The sequence below is a fragment of the Hyperolius riggenbachi genome, chromosome 11 (assembly GCF_040937935.1).
Source record: "Hyperolius riggenbachi isolate aHypRig1 chromosome 11, aHypRig1.pri, whole genome shotgun sequence".
Taxonomy (NCBI): domain Eukaryota; kingdom Metazoa; phylum Chordata; class Amphibia; order Anura; family Hyperoliidae; genus Hyperolius; species Hyperolius riggenbachi.
This window is the reverse complement of record NC_090656.1, coordinates 19,487,734-19,502,346: the sequence shown is the minus strand read 5'-3', so window position 1 is coordinate 19,502,346 and position 14,613 is coordinate 19,487,734. Positions and strand designations below refer to the sequence as shown.

At 45.7% G+C, this 14,613-nt stretch overlaps 1 protein-coding gene across 1 annotated transcript in view; it reads right to left on the bottom strand.

The window, feature by feature from the left end:
• ITFG1 (integrin alpha FG-GAP repeat containing 1) overlaps nt 1-14,613 on the bottom strand; it is a 383,915-nt gene that overhangs the window by 236,750 nt on the left and 132,552 nt on the right. The window contains exons 7-8 of the mRNA XM_068261311.1: nt 11,595-11,653; nt 4,294-4,378 (exon numbers count right to left, since the gene is read on the bottom strand). Of these exons, the coding sequence (XP_068117412.1) occupies nt 4,294-4,378; nt 11,595-11,653 (144 nt within the window). The remainder of the gene's footprint in view (nt 1-4,293; nt 4,379-11,594; nt 11,654-14,613) is intronic.

Here is a 14,613-nt window from a genome sequence, read left to right as displayed (position 1 = left end):
CTTATGATTCCTCCATGGCTGGCTTCAATCGTATCCTTCTGTGCTCTATCATTGCCTTTTGGAGTAAGACTTCAGCCTCGCGCCCTTCAATTATCCTAGTATAGCTCTTCTGTGAAATGATCAAACTGCAGCACAGGGATTACTGTGAAGTATTGCAAAGAATGCACATTTTATGATCAAAAGCAACAAGTCATATTTATTGTTTAATCTGAAAATCTTCAATGAAAACGGGAAAAAGAAGCTGAAAGAAGCTGAAAACCAAGAGAAAAAATTCAAGGGAACCAAAAGTTGTTCTCACGTACACTGAGGAAGTCTAATGCTGAGGACTGACTTCCTGTGTTCATTTGTACCAAATGGAGTTTTCAGACATGAATTAGAAAATGTACCATTTGCCAAACGAGAAATTGGATAGCGAGCAAGTACCAAATAGAAGCAATTACATCAGATTTTCACAAAGTGTTTAACACTTAGGCACAACCGCCAAGATTGTGTGTAGTCCGACTGGGAAGGCATAATCACATGGGCTAAAAAGGACTGAAAAGTTTTGCAGTTGAGTTAAACTTTTAAAGCGAATCTGAACTTGAAACTTTAAAATGAACTTGAGACTATTAATCTAGTAAATCTAGTAAAAATAGTATAGAGGAAATTCCTGGTGTCCCATATTCTTATTTTCAAATTGATGGGTTAAATCTGACCTTTGACAAGTACAAAGCATCCATGTCAGTGTGACATAAAATGGTTCATTCACCTCCCAGCAAAAATAATTAATTCATTTTTTAGCTTTTCGCCCCTGTCCTATTATCAGGATTGATCGCTAAGCCAGATAAAAAGGGTTTCGTGTTTGCCTGAGAACTGCCAGTTTACCACTGCAGTCCGGCTGCCTCCTTTGCTTACATTGGGGTTTATGCACTCTTTAATAAAAAATAAAAATATACACCCACAATTAAAATCAAACCTCCCTTCATACTAAGCAGCTGCAGGCTCCTCCCCCCCTCCTTTGTAAGCCTCCTGCAGGATGAATTCTGGTCAGAGATCTCAGTCCTGTCTGATTGTGAAACCATTTACACTGTTATATGAAGGGGCCATTAGGAAGACACTAAACAACCGTGACAAGTACGGTGGGGCTATTAGTGCTCCAGAATGATCAACAGATTTGGAAAAGTTGCAATCTAATATCCCTGAGTCGCTCAAAAGGCTCACATTCGCCCTCACAGGTATTATTAAAAAAAAGCAACGGAAAACAATTAAAACCCTCCATGTTGTGAAGGTTCTGCCTCACTGCTTGGGATTACAACAGGCGACGGTTTCCAGCCCACCTCCCCACAGGCGCTGGACTTTGCAGTGAGCAGAGCGGGTGAAATGAAATGAGACCGGCCGACTTGCCAGGCATTGATTTTTCTTGTTTTCCACATTAGAGGGAGCGGCTGGAAGGAGTTCATCATTTGCGGTACTAAAGTGGAGGCTGCTCTTAATAACACACACAATCTATCAGTGCGGCTGACCTCAGCCATGTTCCCGTCATACTTGTCAAGGTTCACATTAAAACAAAAGAAAGCCGCCATCCACTTCGAAATTGTTTCTTATAAGTCACTCGCCTTCAAAACAACTTCAGGGCAGCAATAAAGAAAAGAGAGACCATTTTTATAGCGGCAAAACGTAGAGTGGCGAGACGGCTACGCCAATCCTGCCGCGCTCTCCCCCCGTAGAGAGAACACCTCCGGCGCTGCAGGAAATGGCCCCATCACCGCTGCTGGAAGAACATACTTTTATTTCCACAGAAAGTGGGAAAGAAAAAAACAGATGATAAAGGAGCAAGGCTGGCCAAACGCAGGTCGATATTTCTGGAACTCCGATTGAATCAGGCACTGAGTGAGCATGCTGTGCGTGTGTGTGTGTGCGTGTGGAGGAATGTTGGGGGATCAATCGCATTTTTTGGACTCTGATCATACAATTGTGATTTAGAGGCGTGAAAGAAAATAAATCTGCAAAGAATCCAACATTTTTTTTTAAAATCTAATGTAGCCCCCGGTTTACAAAAAAAAAAAAAAAAAAAAAAAAAAAAGGCAGATACTCAGCTAAAGGCTCATACACACATCAGACCATAGTCTTTGGAAAATGAAAGATCGCAGACCAATTTTACCCCCTTCCATGTAGTATGAGAGCCATACTCTACACAGTCTATTCTACGGAGCTGAACTCCCCATCAGACAGAAATCTTACCCCCTTCCATGTAGTATGAGAGCCATACCTACACAGTCTATTCTACGGAGCTGAACTCCCCATCAGACAGAAATCTTTGCAAGATGCTGCACACAAAGATGCTGTAGACATTCAAAAGATCAGTATCTGCAAAAGATCTGTTCCTGCAAAATGCATTCATAGTCTATGATATCTGCAGATCCTCATACACACCTTGTTTAACAGACATTCATCTGCAGATCAGATCCACCAGGATGGATTTTCAGATCTGCAGATGATTGTCTGATCTGCAGATGAATGTCAGTTAAATCATGTGTGTATGATGATCTGCAGATCTCATAGACTATGAATGCAATTTGCAGGAACGGATCTTTGGCAGGAACAGATCTTTTGCAGATACTGATCTTTTGTGTCTGTACAGCATCTGTGTGTGCAGCATCTTGCAAAGATTTTTTTCTGATGGGGGAGTTCAGCTCCATAGAAAAGACTGGGAAGGTATGGCTCTCACACTACATGGAAGGGGGGTAAGATTGGTCTGTGATCTTTCATTTTCAAAAGACTTTTATCTGATGTGTGTATGTGGCCTAAGGAGAGGGAATGCTCGTTCTTAATGAGCCATCCCTCTCCTCTCCCGATGTCCCCGGTGCTGCGCTGGCTCCTCTGTTCTTATCCCCCGCCAAGGGGACTCCGGAAGTCTTCGGGAGCCGAGTCCTCCTGAAGACAGGCGGCTCCATACTGCGCATGCGCGAGTGCGTCATAGAGGGTGCACTCGCAGTGTAGAGCTCCCCGTCTTCGGGAGCACTCGGGCTCCCGAAGCATTTCTGAAGCCTCCCTTCGGCCGGGAGACAGCGGTATTTGACCGAAACGGTCGAAAACCGCTATGGGGGAGCCAGGACAGCAGCGGAAGAGGAGAGGGAGTGCTCTATGGGACCCAGAGCCTCCCTCTCCTTAGGGGAGTACCTGACTTTTTTTTTTTTTGAACTGGTTTCTATTAGCTTTAAGTTTGTATGCTCTCCCCATGTCTGTGTGGGTTTCCTCCGGACACTCTGATTTCCTCCCACATCCCAAAAATATGCAGATAAGGTAATTGGCTTCCGGCTACAATAGACATATGACTATAGACGCCCCCCTCCCTTGTTTCTGTATCTTTATAAAGTGGAATGTTCTATACAGAAATTAGCTGTAGGTAAAAGCAGTGATCTCTCCTATCCCCCTTTAACCACTTGAGGACCGCAGTGTTAACCCCCCCCCCCCCCCCCCCCCAAAGACCAGGCCATTTTGCAAGAATTAGGCCACTGCAGCTTTAAGTCCTCGCTGCAGGGCTGCACATGTCAGCACACAAGTGATCGCACATCCCCTTTTCTCCCCACTAACAGAGCTTTCTGTTGGTGGGGTCTGGTCGCTTCCCTAATGTTTATTTATTTTATCAATATTTATTTTTTTAAATAAAATTACCTATTTTTTTAATTGATTTTCTATATGCCCCTCACTCCCTCCCCCCCATCAGCCAATCACTGTCATCGGCTTCAGCCTATGAGAGCCGATCACCCCTGAGCCTCTGGAGGGGACAGCCGTGCCTTAGATCGCATTGGTGCACGGGGTAATTAGTCTCCAAGCGGCGATCACCGATGGGAGACTGAAGGCAGGGCGGAGCTCCGCCTACCAAGCGGAGATGTGCGCGCACATCAGAGCGCGCGTTCTCCTGCAAAACAGCCCGCGGGACCTTATGCCAATCGGCGTTAGGCGGTCCTGGGGTTGCCGCAGCGTCAACGACCATTGACGTGACATGGTCAGCTAGTAGTTAAATAAAGCAGCCTTGGCCTTCAAGAGGGCATACAAGAGAAATCTTTAATTACTATTCCCCCTCCAGGTCGACGTGGAAGGAGGAAATGATGTCATTCGGCTTCCAGCTGGCGGACCAATTACAGTGTTTTAAAAGTAACTTCAGCTCCGTCTTCTGACGGCACGGAAGTTACTCACCGAGCGCCGCCATAGCCGGAATTCCTATTACGGTCTATGGTGGTGCCGGCTGCGCCCAAATCTCCTGCACCCTAATAGACGAGCTCTTAAAGAAGGAACAGGTTCTTCACTTACCAAAATCAGCAAAGACAGACTGTCCGACGACCTTCGCATTATTCGGTTTGGGGATGGGGACCGTAGCTGGAGAGAAATTACCACCCTGTAATACAGAGAAAACTAGATTAACAATCAGCAGAAAATAGCAGCTCCTTAAAGAGGAACTGTTGCGAAAATCTTAAAATTTAAAACATACAAATAAGAAGTACATTTTTCTCCCAGAGTAAAATGAGCCATAAATTACTTCTCTCCTGTGTTGCTGTCACTTACAGTAGGTAGTAGAAATCTGACAGAACCGACAGGTTTTGGGTTAGTCCATCTCTCCATGGGGGATTCTCTGCATGGCCTTTATTCTTTATAAAGACCCTCCCTGAAAAAGATTTATACAAAGATGCTGGCCAGATTCCCTGCTCACCATACACTTTTTTGGCAGTTGGACGGAGCAACTGCCATTCACTAAGTGCATTTTGAAAATAAAGAAATACCTGTGAACCCCCCATGAGATGGGCTAGTCCAAAACCTGTCGGTTCTGTATGGCTCATTTAACTCTGGAAGAAAGGTACTTTTTATTTGTATACGTTTACATGTATTTAAAATTTTAAGATTTTCGTGACAGATGTCTTTTAAAGCAGACTACCTGGTCCAGGCCACTTCCTTCCCTGCTGGGAGAGAGTGACTCTTTGTGGTCAGCACTGCAGTTATTCCTTTCTCTATTTGTAATAAAACATTTAACCCTTTCCACAGCAGCCCAGTGTGCTTATAAAAAAAATACCTCTCAACTGCCTGCCTTAATAGAGCAGTAAGGTTGAAGTGCTGGCCGCAAAGAGTTAATCTTTGAGCATCAGCAAAGAGGAGGTGGGCGGAGTCAGGTCTGTGTTCCCAGCAAAAAGGCTGGCTGGTGCCTCCTCTCAACTCCTCTCTAGCTACCTGATGTGGGTAATGATGGGATGGGGAGGAGTTTAGCTAGGTCACAGACCACTGTTCACTCCAAACAGGTAGCGTCTGACATTAACGGGAAGTCAGTTTTGTAAGCCCAGTAAATCAATTTACAACACAAATAATAATGTAAAAATGGCTTTCCACTGCAGAATGAGGTGCTGCGTATAACTGTTTGAATGCTGTTCTGCTACAAATTTTATTTTTGTAATACTAGGTTTAAGGCTAGAAATAATCTTTAAGAGCACTTTCAGACCACTTTAAGCACATGTCCTAAACATTTTTTTTCTCACTGCAATCAATCTACCAGAGCTAAAACCTATTGTGAAAACGAGGAGAACAGATATGTATAGGAAAGCAGCCCTCATGCCCACAGGCACTGGCGCGGCTATCCTCGATCGCGTGCACACAACCGGGAGCGCTCTGTGCATGACGCCACGACTACGTCGTACACAGAGCGCTCCCGGCAGTGCACAGCCATGTCAGCCCCTGTGCACTACTGCCCGTTCTGCCAGGAAGTAGCTGGGGCGGGGGCATTTGGATGAGAAGGGGGGAACGGTGGGCATGAGGACTGCTTCCCGTTTTTAAAAAAGGTTTAAAGAGAGACTGAAGCGCATACAATTTTCTATCGTTACCTTGTAATTCGCTTCAAAAGTCTCACTAGATGTAAAGCGCTGCATTCCCGCCGCAAAACGAGCGCTTTAGACCCCTCAAATCCCAAGAGGGGCAATCCGGCCGGCGCTTCCTCAAAGAGGCAGAGCTTTCAGCTGCAGCTCTGCCTCTTCTGATGTCAATCATGGCGGATCTCCGCCTCTTCCCGCCCCTCTCACTCTTCCTTCAGAGAGGGACGGGGAGAGGCGGAGATCCGTGCGGCGATCGACGGCAGGAGAGGCAGAGCTACAGCAGAAAGCTCTGCCTCTCAGGGCAGCACAATCCACGACCAAGATGGTCATGGAAGTTTGCCCCGGGATTTGGGGGGTCTAAAGCCCTCGTTTTGCGGCGGGGGTGCGGCGCTTTACATCTAGTGAGACTCCTGAAGCTAACTAACAGGTAAAAATAGCAATTTTTGTCTCTTCAAGCTCTGGTATCTTTTAGGGACCTTTCACACTGCGGCAGTGCGGTAAATTTACCACATACTACCACAGCCTAATACTAATCTATGGGGGAGTTCATACTCCCCACGTTGTAGTCCAAAGTGCCCTATCTAACGGAAGCGCATACCTACATTGGTGCGCGGCTCCTGCGGCGGGCTGGAAGTCGTGTAAAGTCTATGGTAATGCACATACTTTAAATAAAAACGCCGCAATTATCTGCGTCGCGCATGCGTGGAAGCGTGCTTTAGAAATACGCTTCTGCGCGTGTCTTCGATTGCTGAACAGGAAATTAGTGTCACTTCCTGCTTGGCCAGATGCCATACAAGGAATACCACATAGGAACGCAGTATACCCCGAAGGCCTGTTTCTGGCATTGCGGCTGCCGCACCGCCAATGTGCAATGTAAATACGGCCTTAAAGAGGAACTCCAGTGAAAATAATGTAATAAAAAAGTGCTTAATTTTTTACAATAATTATATATAAATGATTTAGTCAGTGTTTTTGCCCACTGTAAAATCTTTTAAAGCCCTGATTTACATTCTGACATTTAATACATGGTGACATTTTTACTGCTGACAGGTGATGTAGCTGCTGCTGCTTGCTTTTTTGACATTTGGAAACAGCTGTAAACAGCTATTTCTCACAATATAATAAGGTTCACAGACAGGAAACTGCCAGGACCATGGTCCTCACAGTTTCCTGTGGGAGAGGTTTCACCACAATATCAGCCATACAGAGCCTCCTGATGATCCGTTTGTGAAAAGGAATAGCTTTCTCATGTAAAAGGGGGTATCAGCTACTGATTTGGATGAAGTTTAATTCTCAGTCATGATTTCTCTTTTAGGTAACCATAAACACCAGAGCAAAGCTGGTATCTACCACCTCCAACTTGATTTGGGGACATGATTTTCTGAAAAAGCAGATACTACAAATCAATTTTTTTTGGGTATATCGCTAATGAAAAGCACAAATGACCTCCTCCAACTGCTGCTCGCCTCGTCCAATGAAACGCCAGCATCTGGCTGTCCCCTCCCCTTATACAGAAACCAATGACCCATCTAAGCTCGGCCTAGCCAATTAGGAGACTTTAATGCGGACCTGCCGTCATCACACTTCTCTGATGTTTATACCGTGTCCTTCCGAGAATACCGTTTCCTGGAAATGTTTTCCAGCAGAACAGGTTCCCTTTAATTGCGACATGGCTCCCTGCCCCCGCCAGCCCATATTTTAATCCAATCTGCTCCCGATGACATCTCGCAGGCTCCGTTCTACCGCAAGGCCTCCTAGGGCTCTTTGGCAGGAAAAACAGCCCTTTGATGGGAAGATTAAGCCATCTAGTAGCAATAAAAAGGTTAGATAATCAGGCTCACTTGAGTTTTACCCATCTCCATGCACTCGTCTTTTACCTAGCCCTGATTAACGTGCGCGCAATCAGAGGAGCGCTCTGCAGGGAAACGTAGCCATTAGTGTGAAAGGGGGAGAGGGTCTGAGGAGGAGGGATAAAGGAGAAAGAACACTTGAAATGTTGGAGCCTGCACAGCAGAAGCGGCCCTATAGAAATGTTTTGTGTACATCGATTGACAGGAAGCTAATGGAACAGCAAGCCCTGCGATCAAGCGAGGTCCCCGGGCGCCAACGCATTAGGGCAGAGCGGCAACTGAAACAGTGACTCACGCTAATCTACACCGGCAGCAATTACATTACATTTACTGTTTATTCCAGGCAGAGGAACCCGCCACGGCTATGGGGGTGCCCAGCACAAGGTGGAGACCCCTTCGCTATACGTGGAGAAAAAAGTACATTCCGTAAACCAGGAGGGTTTGAAGCCCAGTTTATTTTGAACCACTTTTAACACAGCAGTATTTAAAATTAACCATGCATGAATAAGTTGCTATGACGGCTGTGTAGTGCTATGGTGCTATGGTGTTTATGAATAAAGCGTGGAACCTTCAACTGTTTTGAAATTGTTCCCAAGGATGAACAAGATATATGGATGTCCACTTTTTCCCCCCAAGGTCTTGACTGATTTCTGTTTATTTTCCCATTACATCAAAAAAAAAAAAAGAGCCAGCGATTTTGATGGTAGGTCTAATGCCTGGTAGACTCCATACAATTTTGTGTTAGTTAGAAGTTTCAATAGATAATTTCCGACATGTCCGATCTTGTTTTTGTTTGTTTTTCTGATCGATTTCGCATAGAAGTGAATGAAAATAGAAGAGAAAGGATAACAGAATCAAATTGGAAAGCCATCGCAAAATCGATTTGGAAATCGATCGGATGGAAAATCGGCGCTGAGAATACACGATGAGATTTTTCAGCAGATTTACTGTCTGATCGATTTTCCGATCGTTTATCTGATTGATTTCCATTCACTTCTATGAGAAGTCGATTAGAAAAACGATCGAAAATCAGATCAGACATGTTGGAAATTATCTGTCGAACCATCTATCTGCCAAAAAAATCTCCTGGTGTATTCTCAGCATAAAAGGATATCCAGGTGGGGGGGAGTGGGATATTACATTTACAGTACTTTCCAGCATATAAGACGACGACCTCCCCCCAACTTTTACAGTTAAAATATACAGTTTAGGATATATTCGCCGTATAAGACTACCCCTCTTCCAATGCACACCAGATAAAAAAAAAAAAAAAAAACCTTCATATACTTGTGCTATGTATAAACAGATACTGGTGCTGTACTGTATGTGGTACCCAGCATATAGGCGATTGACTGGTTGGATTGGTCAACTCTCCCGCTCCATAAGCGGATTGGTCAGCTCTCCTTGTCTGCCTTGTTTATCAGAGCGGTATGGAAGAATAGATCGCGCTGTGCCCATAAAACACGCCTCTTTCACCTTCTGGCCCCGTCCTTGTATCCTATTTACCTCCTTCTCTGCCTCTCAGATCTCGCACATGTGCGCCTGCGCCGCTTCACTACAGTCCTCAGCAGGGAGATCTGAGAGGCGGTAACAGGATAGGGTGTATCACCCGGCATCAATGACACCTGGCGTATAAGATGACCCCTGACTTTTCAGAAGATTTTCAAGGGTTGAAAAGTAGTCTTATACGCCAGAATATACAGTACTTACTTGGGGCTTCTTCCAGCCCTTAGTAGTCTATCAGGTACCTTTCTGTATTTATCCTGACCTCCAGTGTGCCTCTGCCCCTCCATGGGCAAGTCCCTTTCTCGATCGCACCCTCATGGCTGGGAGGGTTCTGCACTAGGGCAATTCACAAAGACTTAACCTGCGCAAGCACATAACGCCCCCGGCCACAGAAGCGTGAGCGAGAGAGGTGAGCGGATGCACCCGCACAGTAGCCCAGAACCACCCCGGTGGTCAGAGATTTTCTGGAAGGGGGCAGAGATGCTACAGCTGATTCCCTACTGGTAAGTAAATTTTATTTACACCTCCCCCCCGTTATTCCCTAAAGTGTACCCGAGGTGACATGTGACATGTTGAGATAAACATGAGTACGTACAGTACAAAGCACATTAATCACCAGGCTGTTTTACTTGTTTTATTTTGCTGCCTGAGTGATTTTTTAACCACTTCAGGACCACAGGCTTTACCCCCCCCCCCCCCCCCCCCCCCCCCCCCAAAGACCAGGCCATTTTATGTAAAATAGGCCAATGCAGCTTTAAGGCCAAGCTGCAGGGCCGCACAACACAGCACACTAGTGATCCCCCCCCCCCCCCCCTTCTCCCCACCAACAGAGCTTTCTGTTGGTGGGGTCTGATCGCTCGCCCAGTGTTTATTTTTTTCATAAATATTTGTTTTATTTTTTTATATATTTTTACTTCTTTTATTTATTTTATCCCACCCCCGCCCTCCCTCCTCCCGCCAACCAATCACTGTGATGGCTTCAGCCTACGACAGCGGATCACTGCCGACACTCTGGAGGGGACAGCCGTGTCACACGGCTGTCCCCAATACAGCACTGCTGTAGATCGCAGTGCTGTACACGGTAAATAGACAGCGGTTTTGCCGTGTCTCCAAGCGGGAGGCTGAAGGCAGACCAGAGCTCTGCCTACCAAGCAGGAGATGCGCGCGCAATCTCCTGCAAAAAAAAGCCCCACGACTTTACGCCGATCGGTGGTCCTGGGGCTGCTGCCTCGGCCACGCCCATCGGTGTGACGTTGTTGCCAAGCAGTTAAGGATTTAAGTGACAGCTTCTGTCTTGTCAGTACCTTGTCAGGAACATAGTAAACATCACTCATAAGCAAATTACAGCCATAGAAGTTTTCCTGGCAGAATATATTTTTCTACATATTTCTGAGAGCAGAGGGAGAGAGAAAAGGGTCAATATACTGGCAGTTCATGTATTTTCATTTAGGGACACTTAATAGACTACAACTGAGCAGATACAACAAAACATTCAATCTACTTTCTAAATGTATCGAAATATAAAATAAAACCATGGGATGTCTAAAAAAGTCATTTTTAGGAGAAGGAGTATAGATACAATTGTTTATCTCATCTGTTTATTTTCACCTCAGGTTCACTTTAACATGCAAACATATGTCGACTCCGGTTAGTTATCTGGATAAAATTACACCATGACACATTCAGCATTTGACAGCCAGTTAACAGAAGCTGAGTGTTTAATTGCCTAAAAGTTTACTTTCAATTTGTAAGATTTTTCAAGCTGGCACAAGCACAGGAACAGTGGAAAGGATACAAGGATAAAGGGGTGGAAGTCAAAAGGGGGAGGGAAGGTAGAAGGGGAGGGAGGGGAGAAAGGGCAGAAGGGGAGGGGAGAAAGTGTAGAAGGGGAGAGAGGGGAGAAGGGGAAGGGAGGGGAGAAGGGAAAGGGAGAAGGGGAGGGAGGGGAGAAGGGGAGGGAGGGGAAGGGAGGGTAGAAGGGGAGGGAGGGGAAGGGAGGGTAGAAGGGGAGGGAGGGGAGAAGGTAGAAGGGGAGGGAGGGGAGAAGGGGAGGGAGGGTAGAAGGGGAGGGAGGGTAGAAGGGGAGGGAGGGTAGAAGGGGAGGGAAGGGAGAAGGGGAGGGAGGGGAGAAGGGGAGGGAGGGGAGAAGGGGAAGGGAGAGGAAAAGGGGAGGGAAGGGAGAAGGGGAAGGGAGAGGAGAAGGTGAAGGGGGGGGGGGTAGAAGGGGAAGGGGGGTAGAAGGGGAGGGAGGGTAGAAGGGGATGAAGGGTAGAAGGGGAAGAGAGGGTAGAAGGGGAAGAGAGGGTAGAAGGGGAAGAGAGGGTAGAAGGGGAGGGAGGGGAGAAGGGAAGGAGGACGCATTTATATTCATATTTTCATTTATATATTCTTCTGTGCTTCTTACCTGGTTCTCCCATATCTCAAACTGAATACTCTGATCCGCCTTGGTGGTGAGGAAGAGATCTGCAGAGGAAATATAACATGCGGTAAGTGAAGAAGCAGAGGCATAGCGTCATCTCACCAGTGCATGTGATGCGGACAACTGTAATTATTATTTATACCAAAACCAACCCCAAACTCAAAGCAAATTCTACAAGCAATTCGTACGATAAGTAAATACAAACAGTGGAACAGCAATGCCCGGAACAACAGCTAAGCCATACAAGTCATTAGCATCACACCTATAGCCTTGTATCTTGCAATCATTTTAGATCACATGCGTGTAGCCGTTTCAGCCGTCTCGGTCATCATCAGCACAAGATATGTGTTTGTTCTGAGTATGGCTTCCAGAACTGGCGGTACAGGAAACCCAGCAGCAGAATCAGGACCATCCAGTGCCCTTCAGTGATGCATCACAGTCAGGTTTTTTGGACACAGGAAGTGATAACCTGCAGTGATTTCCTGTTTTTCAAAGGAGTGAGATCGAAACAGACAATGGGCTTGATTCAGTAAACCGTGCTAAGTGTTAGCACGACTGTGAAAATCCCTATACCACGCCTAAACTTAGTTGAGGCGTGATAAATTCACAGCAAGGTGCGCGCGAAACGTCGCATCGCGGTGCGACCAAAACGGCGCACCTGATGCGCCTATAAGGTCGCATTAAGTGTGACCTTAACGTCGCATGGACAATAAGGTCACACCCAATGCGACCTTATAGGCGCATCGGGTGCGCTGTTTTGGTCGCACCGGAATGCGACGTTGTGCGCGCCCCGCGCTGTGCGCGTGCAAAGTGATGTGAATTTAGTGAACGGTGCTAACCCAGTTAGCACCCTAGTTATCACGCCCAAAGTCTTTAGGCGTGCTAACTGGGTTAGCACCATTTACTGAATCATGCCCAATAACTGCACAGGGATTGGTACTACATAAAGACATTGTAATAATTCCCACAGTATAAGGTGTTGTGGTGGAAACAACAGAGCTATGCCTGAAAAAAATGACTTACTTGTAAGTCGTCTACCTTTAGTTCTTTTTTCGATCTATCAAGTTCAATCTTAAAACTATCCTGAACTCACACCTACCCCAGTTGATCCAGGGGAAAGCGAAACTAGACTGTGAAGAAAATGAGTAGGCACTAGTCCAGGGGACCCAGCAGGAAACCTTATAGTGAAATTCTGCTAACTCTTTTGAGCAGCACTCTTTCGAACTGCTAGGATTCCAATGGGTTGTAGTAAACAAAGCTCATACTATTCAGCCAATCACAATGCTTTGTGCTGTAAGAGGGTAGCTTTGGTGAACTGTTCCCTATGAGGTTTCCTACTGGGTTTGCCTAAAGTAGACTGGCGCCAAATAAGATGTCCCTCGCCAGGAAGCATCCGCGCTGCTGCACTTCTCTTCCCTTGCCCCTCTGGAGCGGACCATCTCTGAGCTCCAAAATCCAATCTCTGAGCTCCAAAATCCAATCTCCAATCTCACCCCTTTTAGAACCTGGATTTGTGAGGCTGCTATCAAGTCAATAAAGTGATGAAAGTACATTGTGGTAAGACGCCCCTCAATGGATGGAGTCGTTACAGATTATCTGCCTGACCAGTATGGATATGTAAGAGGAGAAGAGTTAGAGCCGCAGAGACAAAATGGAGCTTTCCTGGGGACGGATGGTTACTTTTTCTACCACAGATGCATTACTTTCGAATTCCCAACACATGTATAAAAAATGTAAGGATTAAAGATTTAGTTTTTTTCTTAAAAAGCACCCGAAGTGGGACAAAAATATTAAACCACACAAAATCACGAGCTACTGAATTTGATTGATCCAGTTCCAAGCTGTATAAAATGGAATAAAATTAAAATAAAACTTGACATTTTAAAAGTTGTCCCAACTCTCTCCTAAAGGAGCAAGAACACACATTTGTGTCAGGCAGGAAGAAGGGACCCTCATACAACAAATTAAAGAGACACAGAAGTCTCTTTTCTTACCTTATTTTCTTATAAAGTCCTCTTCAGCATTAAATTCTAAGCAGATTTGCCTCATTCCCAAGGCAGAACAAGTGATTTATTGCCCAGAAATAGCCCAGCAAAGTTCCTGGGCTCGCAGATTTTTCTTCCTGGTAGAGGCAGAGCTTAGCACAGTAGCTCTGGTTCCTCTCCAGTCATTCTCCGCTGATCTCCACCTTTCCACGCCCCTCTCAGTCTTCTTTCACTGAGAGGGGCGGGGGGGGGGGGGGCAGAGGGCAGAGACTGGTGGAGACTGACTAGATAGGAGGCAGAGCTACTGCACAAAGCTCTGCCTCCCCAGGCAGCAAAATCTGTGTCCTGCAAAGTCGTGGAACTTTGCAGGGCTATTTCAGGGGGATAAATACCTCGTTCTGCCGCAGGGATGCAGCAAATCAGCGTAGAATTTAATACTGAAGATGACTTTATAAGAAAATAAGGTAAAAAAAAAAAAAAAAAGGAGAAAAAGGAGAGACTTCAATGTCTCTTTAAAGGATACCAGGCACTAGAGAAGGTACTGGCAGCCCACTCCAGTACTTTTCCCAAAACCAAACGTATACCACTCTGATAGCTTAAACTTAGGAATCGCTGAAGAGCCTAATCACGAATGTCAAACAAGAAAGTGCCAAAGCTGGTCTACTGCTTACCATCAAGAAAACTAAAGTCACGTCATCTGCTCCAATTAACCATCTATAAATAGATAGGGAAAAAGTAGAAGTTGTGACAGATTTCATCTTCCTGGGCTCTAAGATCTCTGCAGATGGTGACTGCAGCCATGAGAATAAAAAAAAAATATTACTTGGGAGGAAAGCTATGGCAATTTTGGACAACACACTAAACAGTGGCTGGATAGTGTAATGGTTCAGCCATTGTTCAGGTCTGTATGGATGCAACTTGACGACTTGAGCACTGACTTTTTACCTCTACTTTTGGGGGGAGAAAAGGTGCGTCTTATGGTCTGAAAAATATGGCAAATTAATCAGAGACATGGAAGG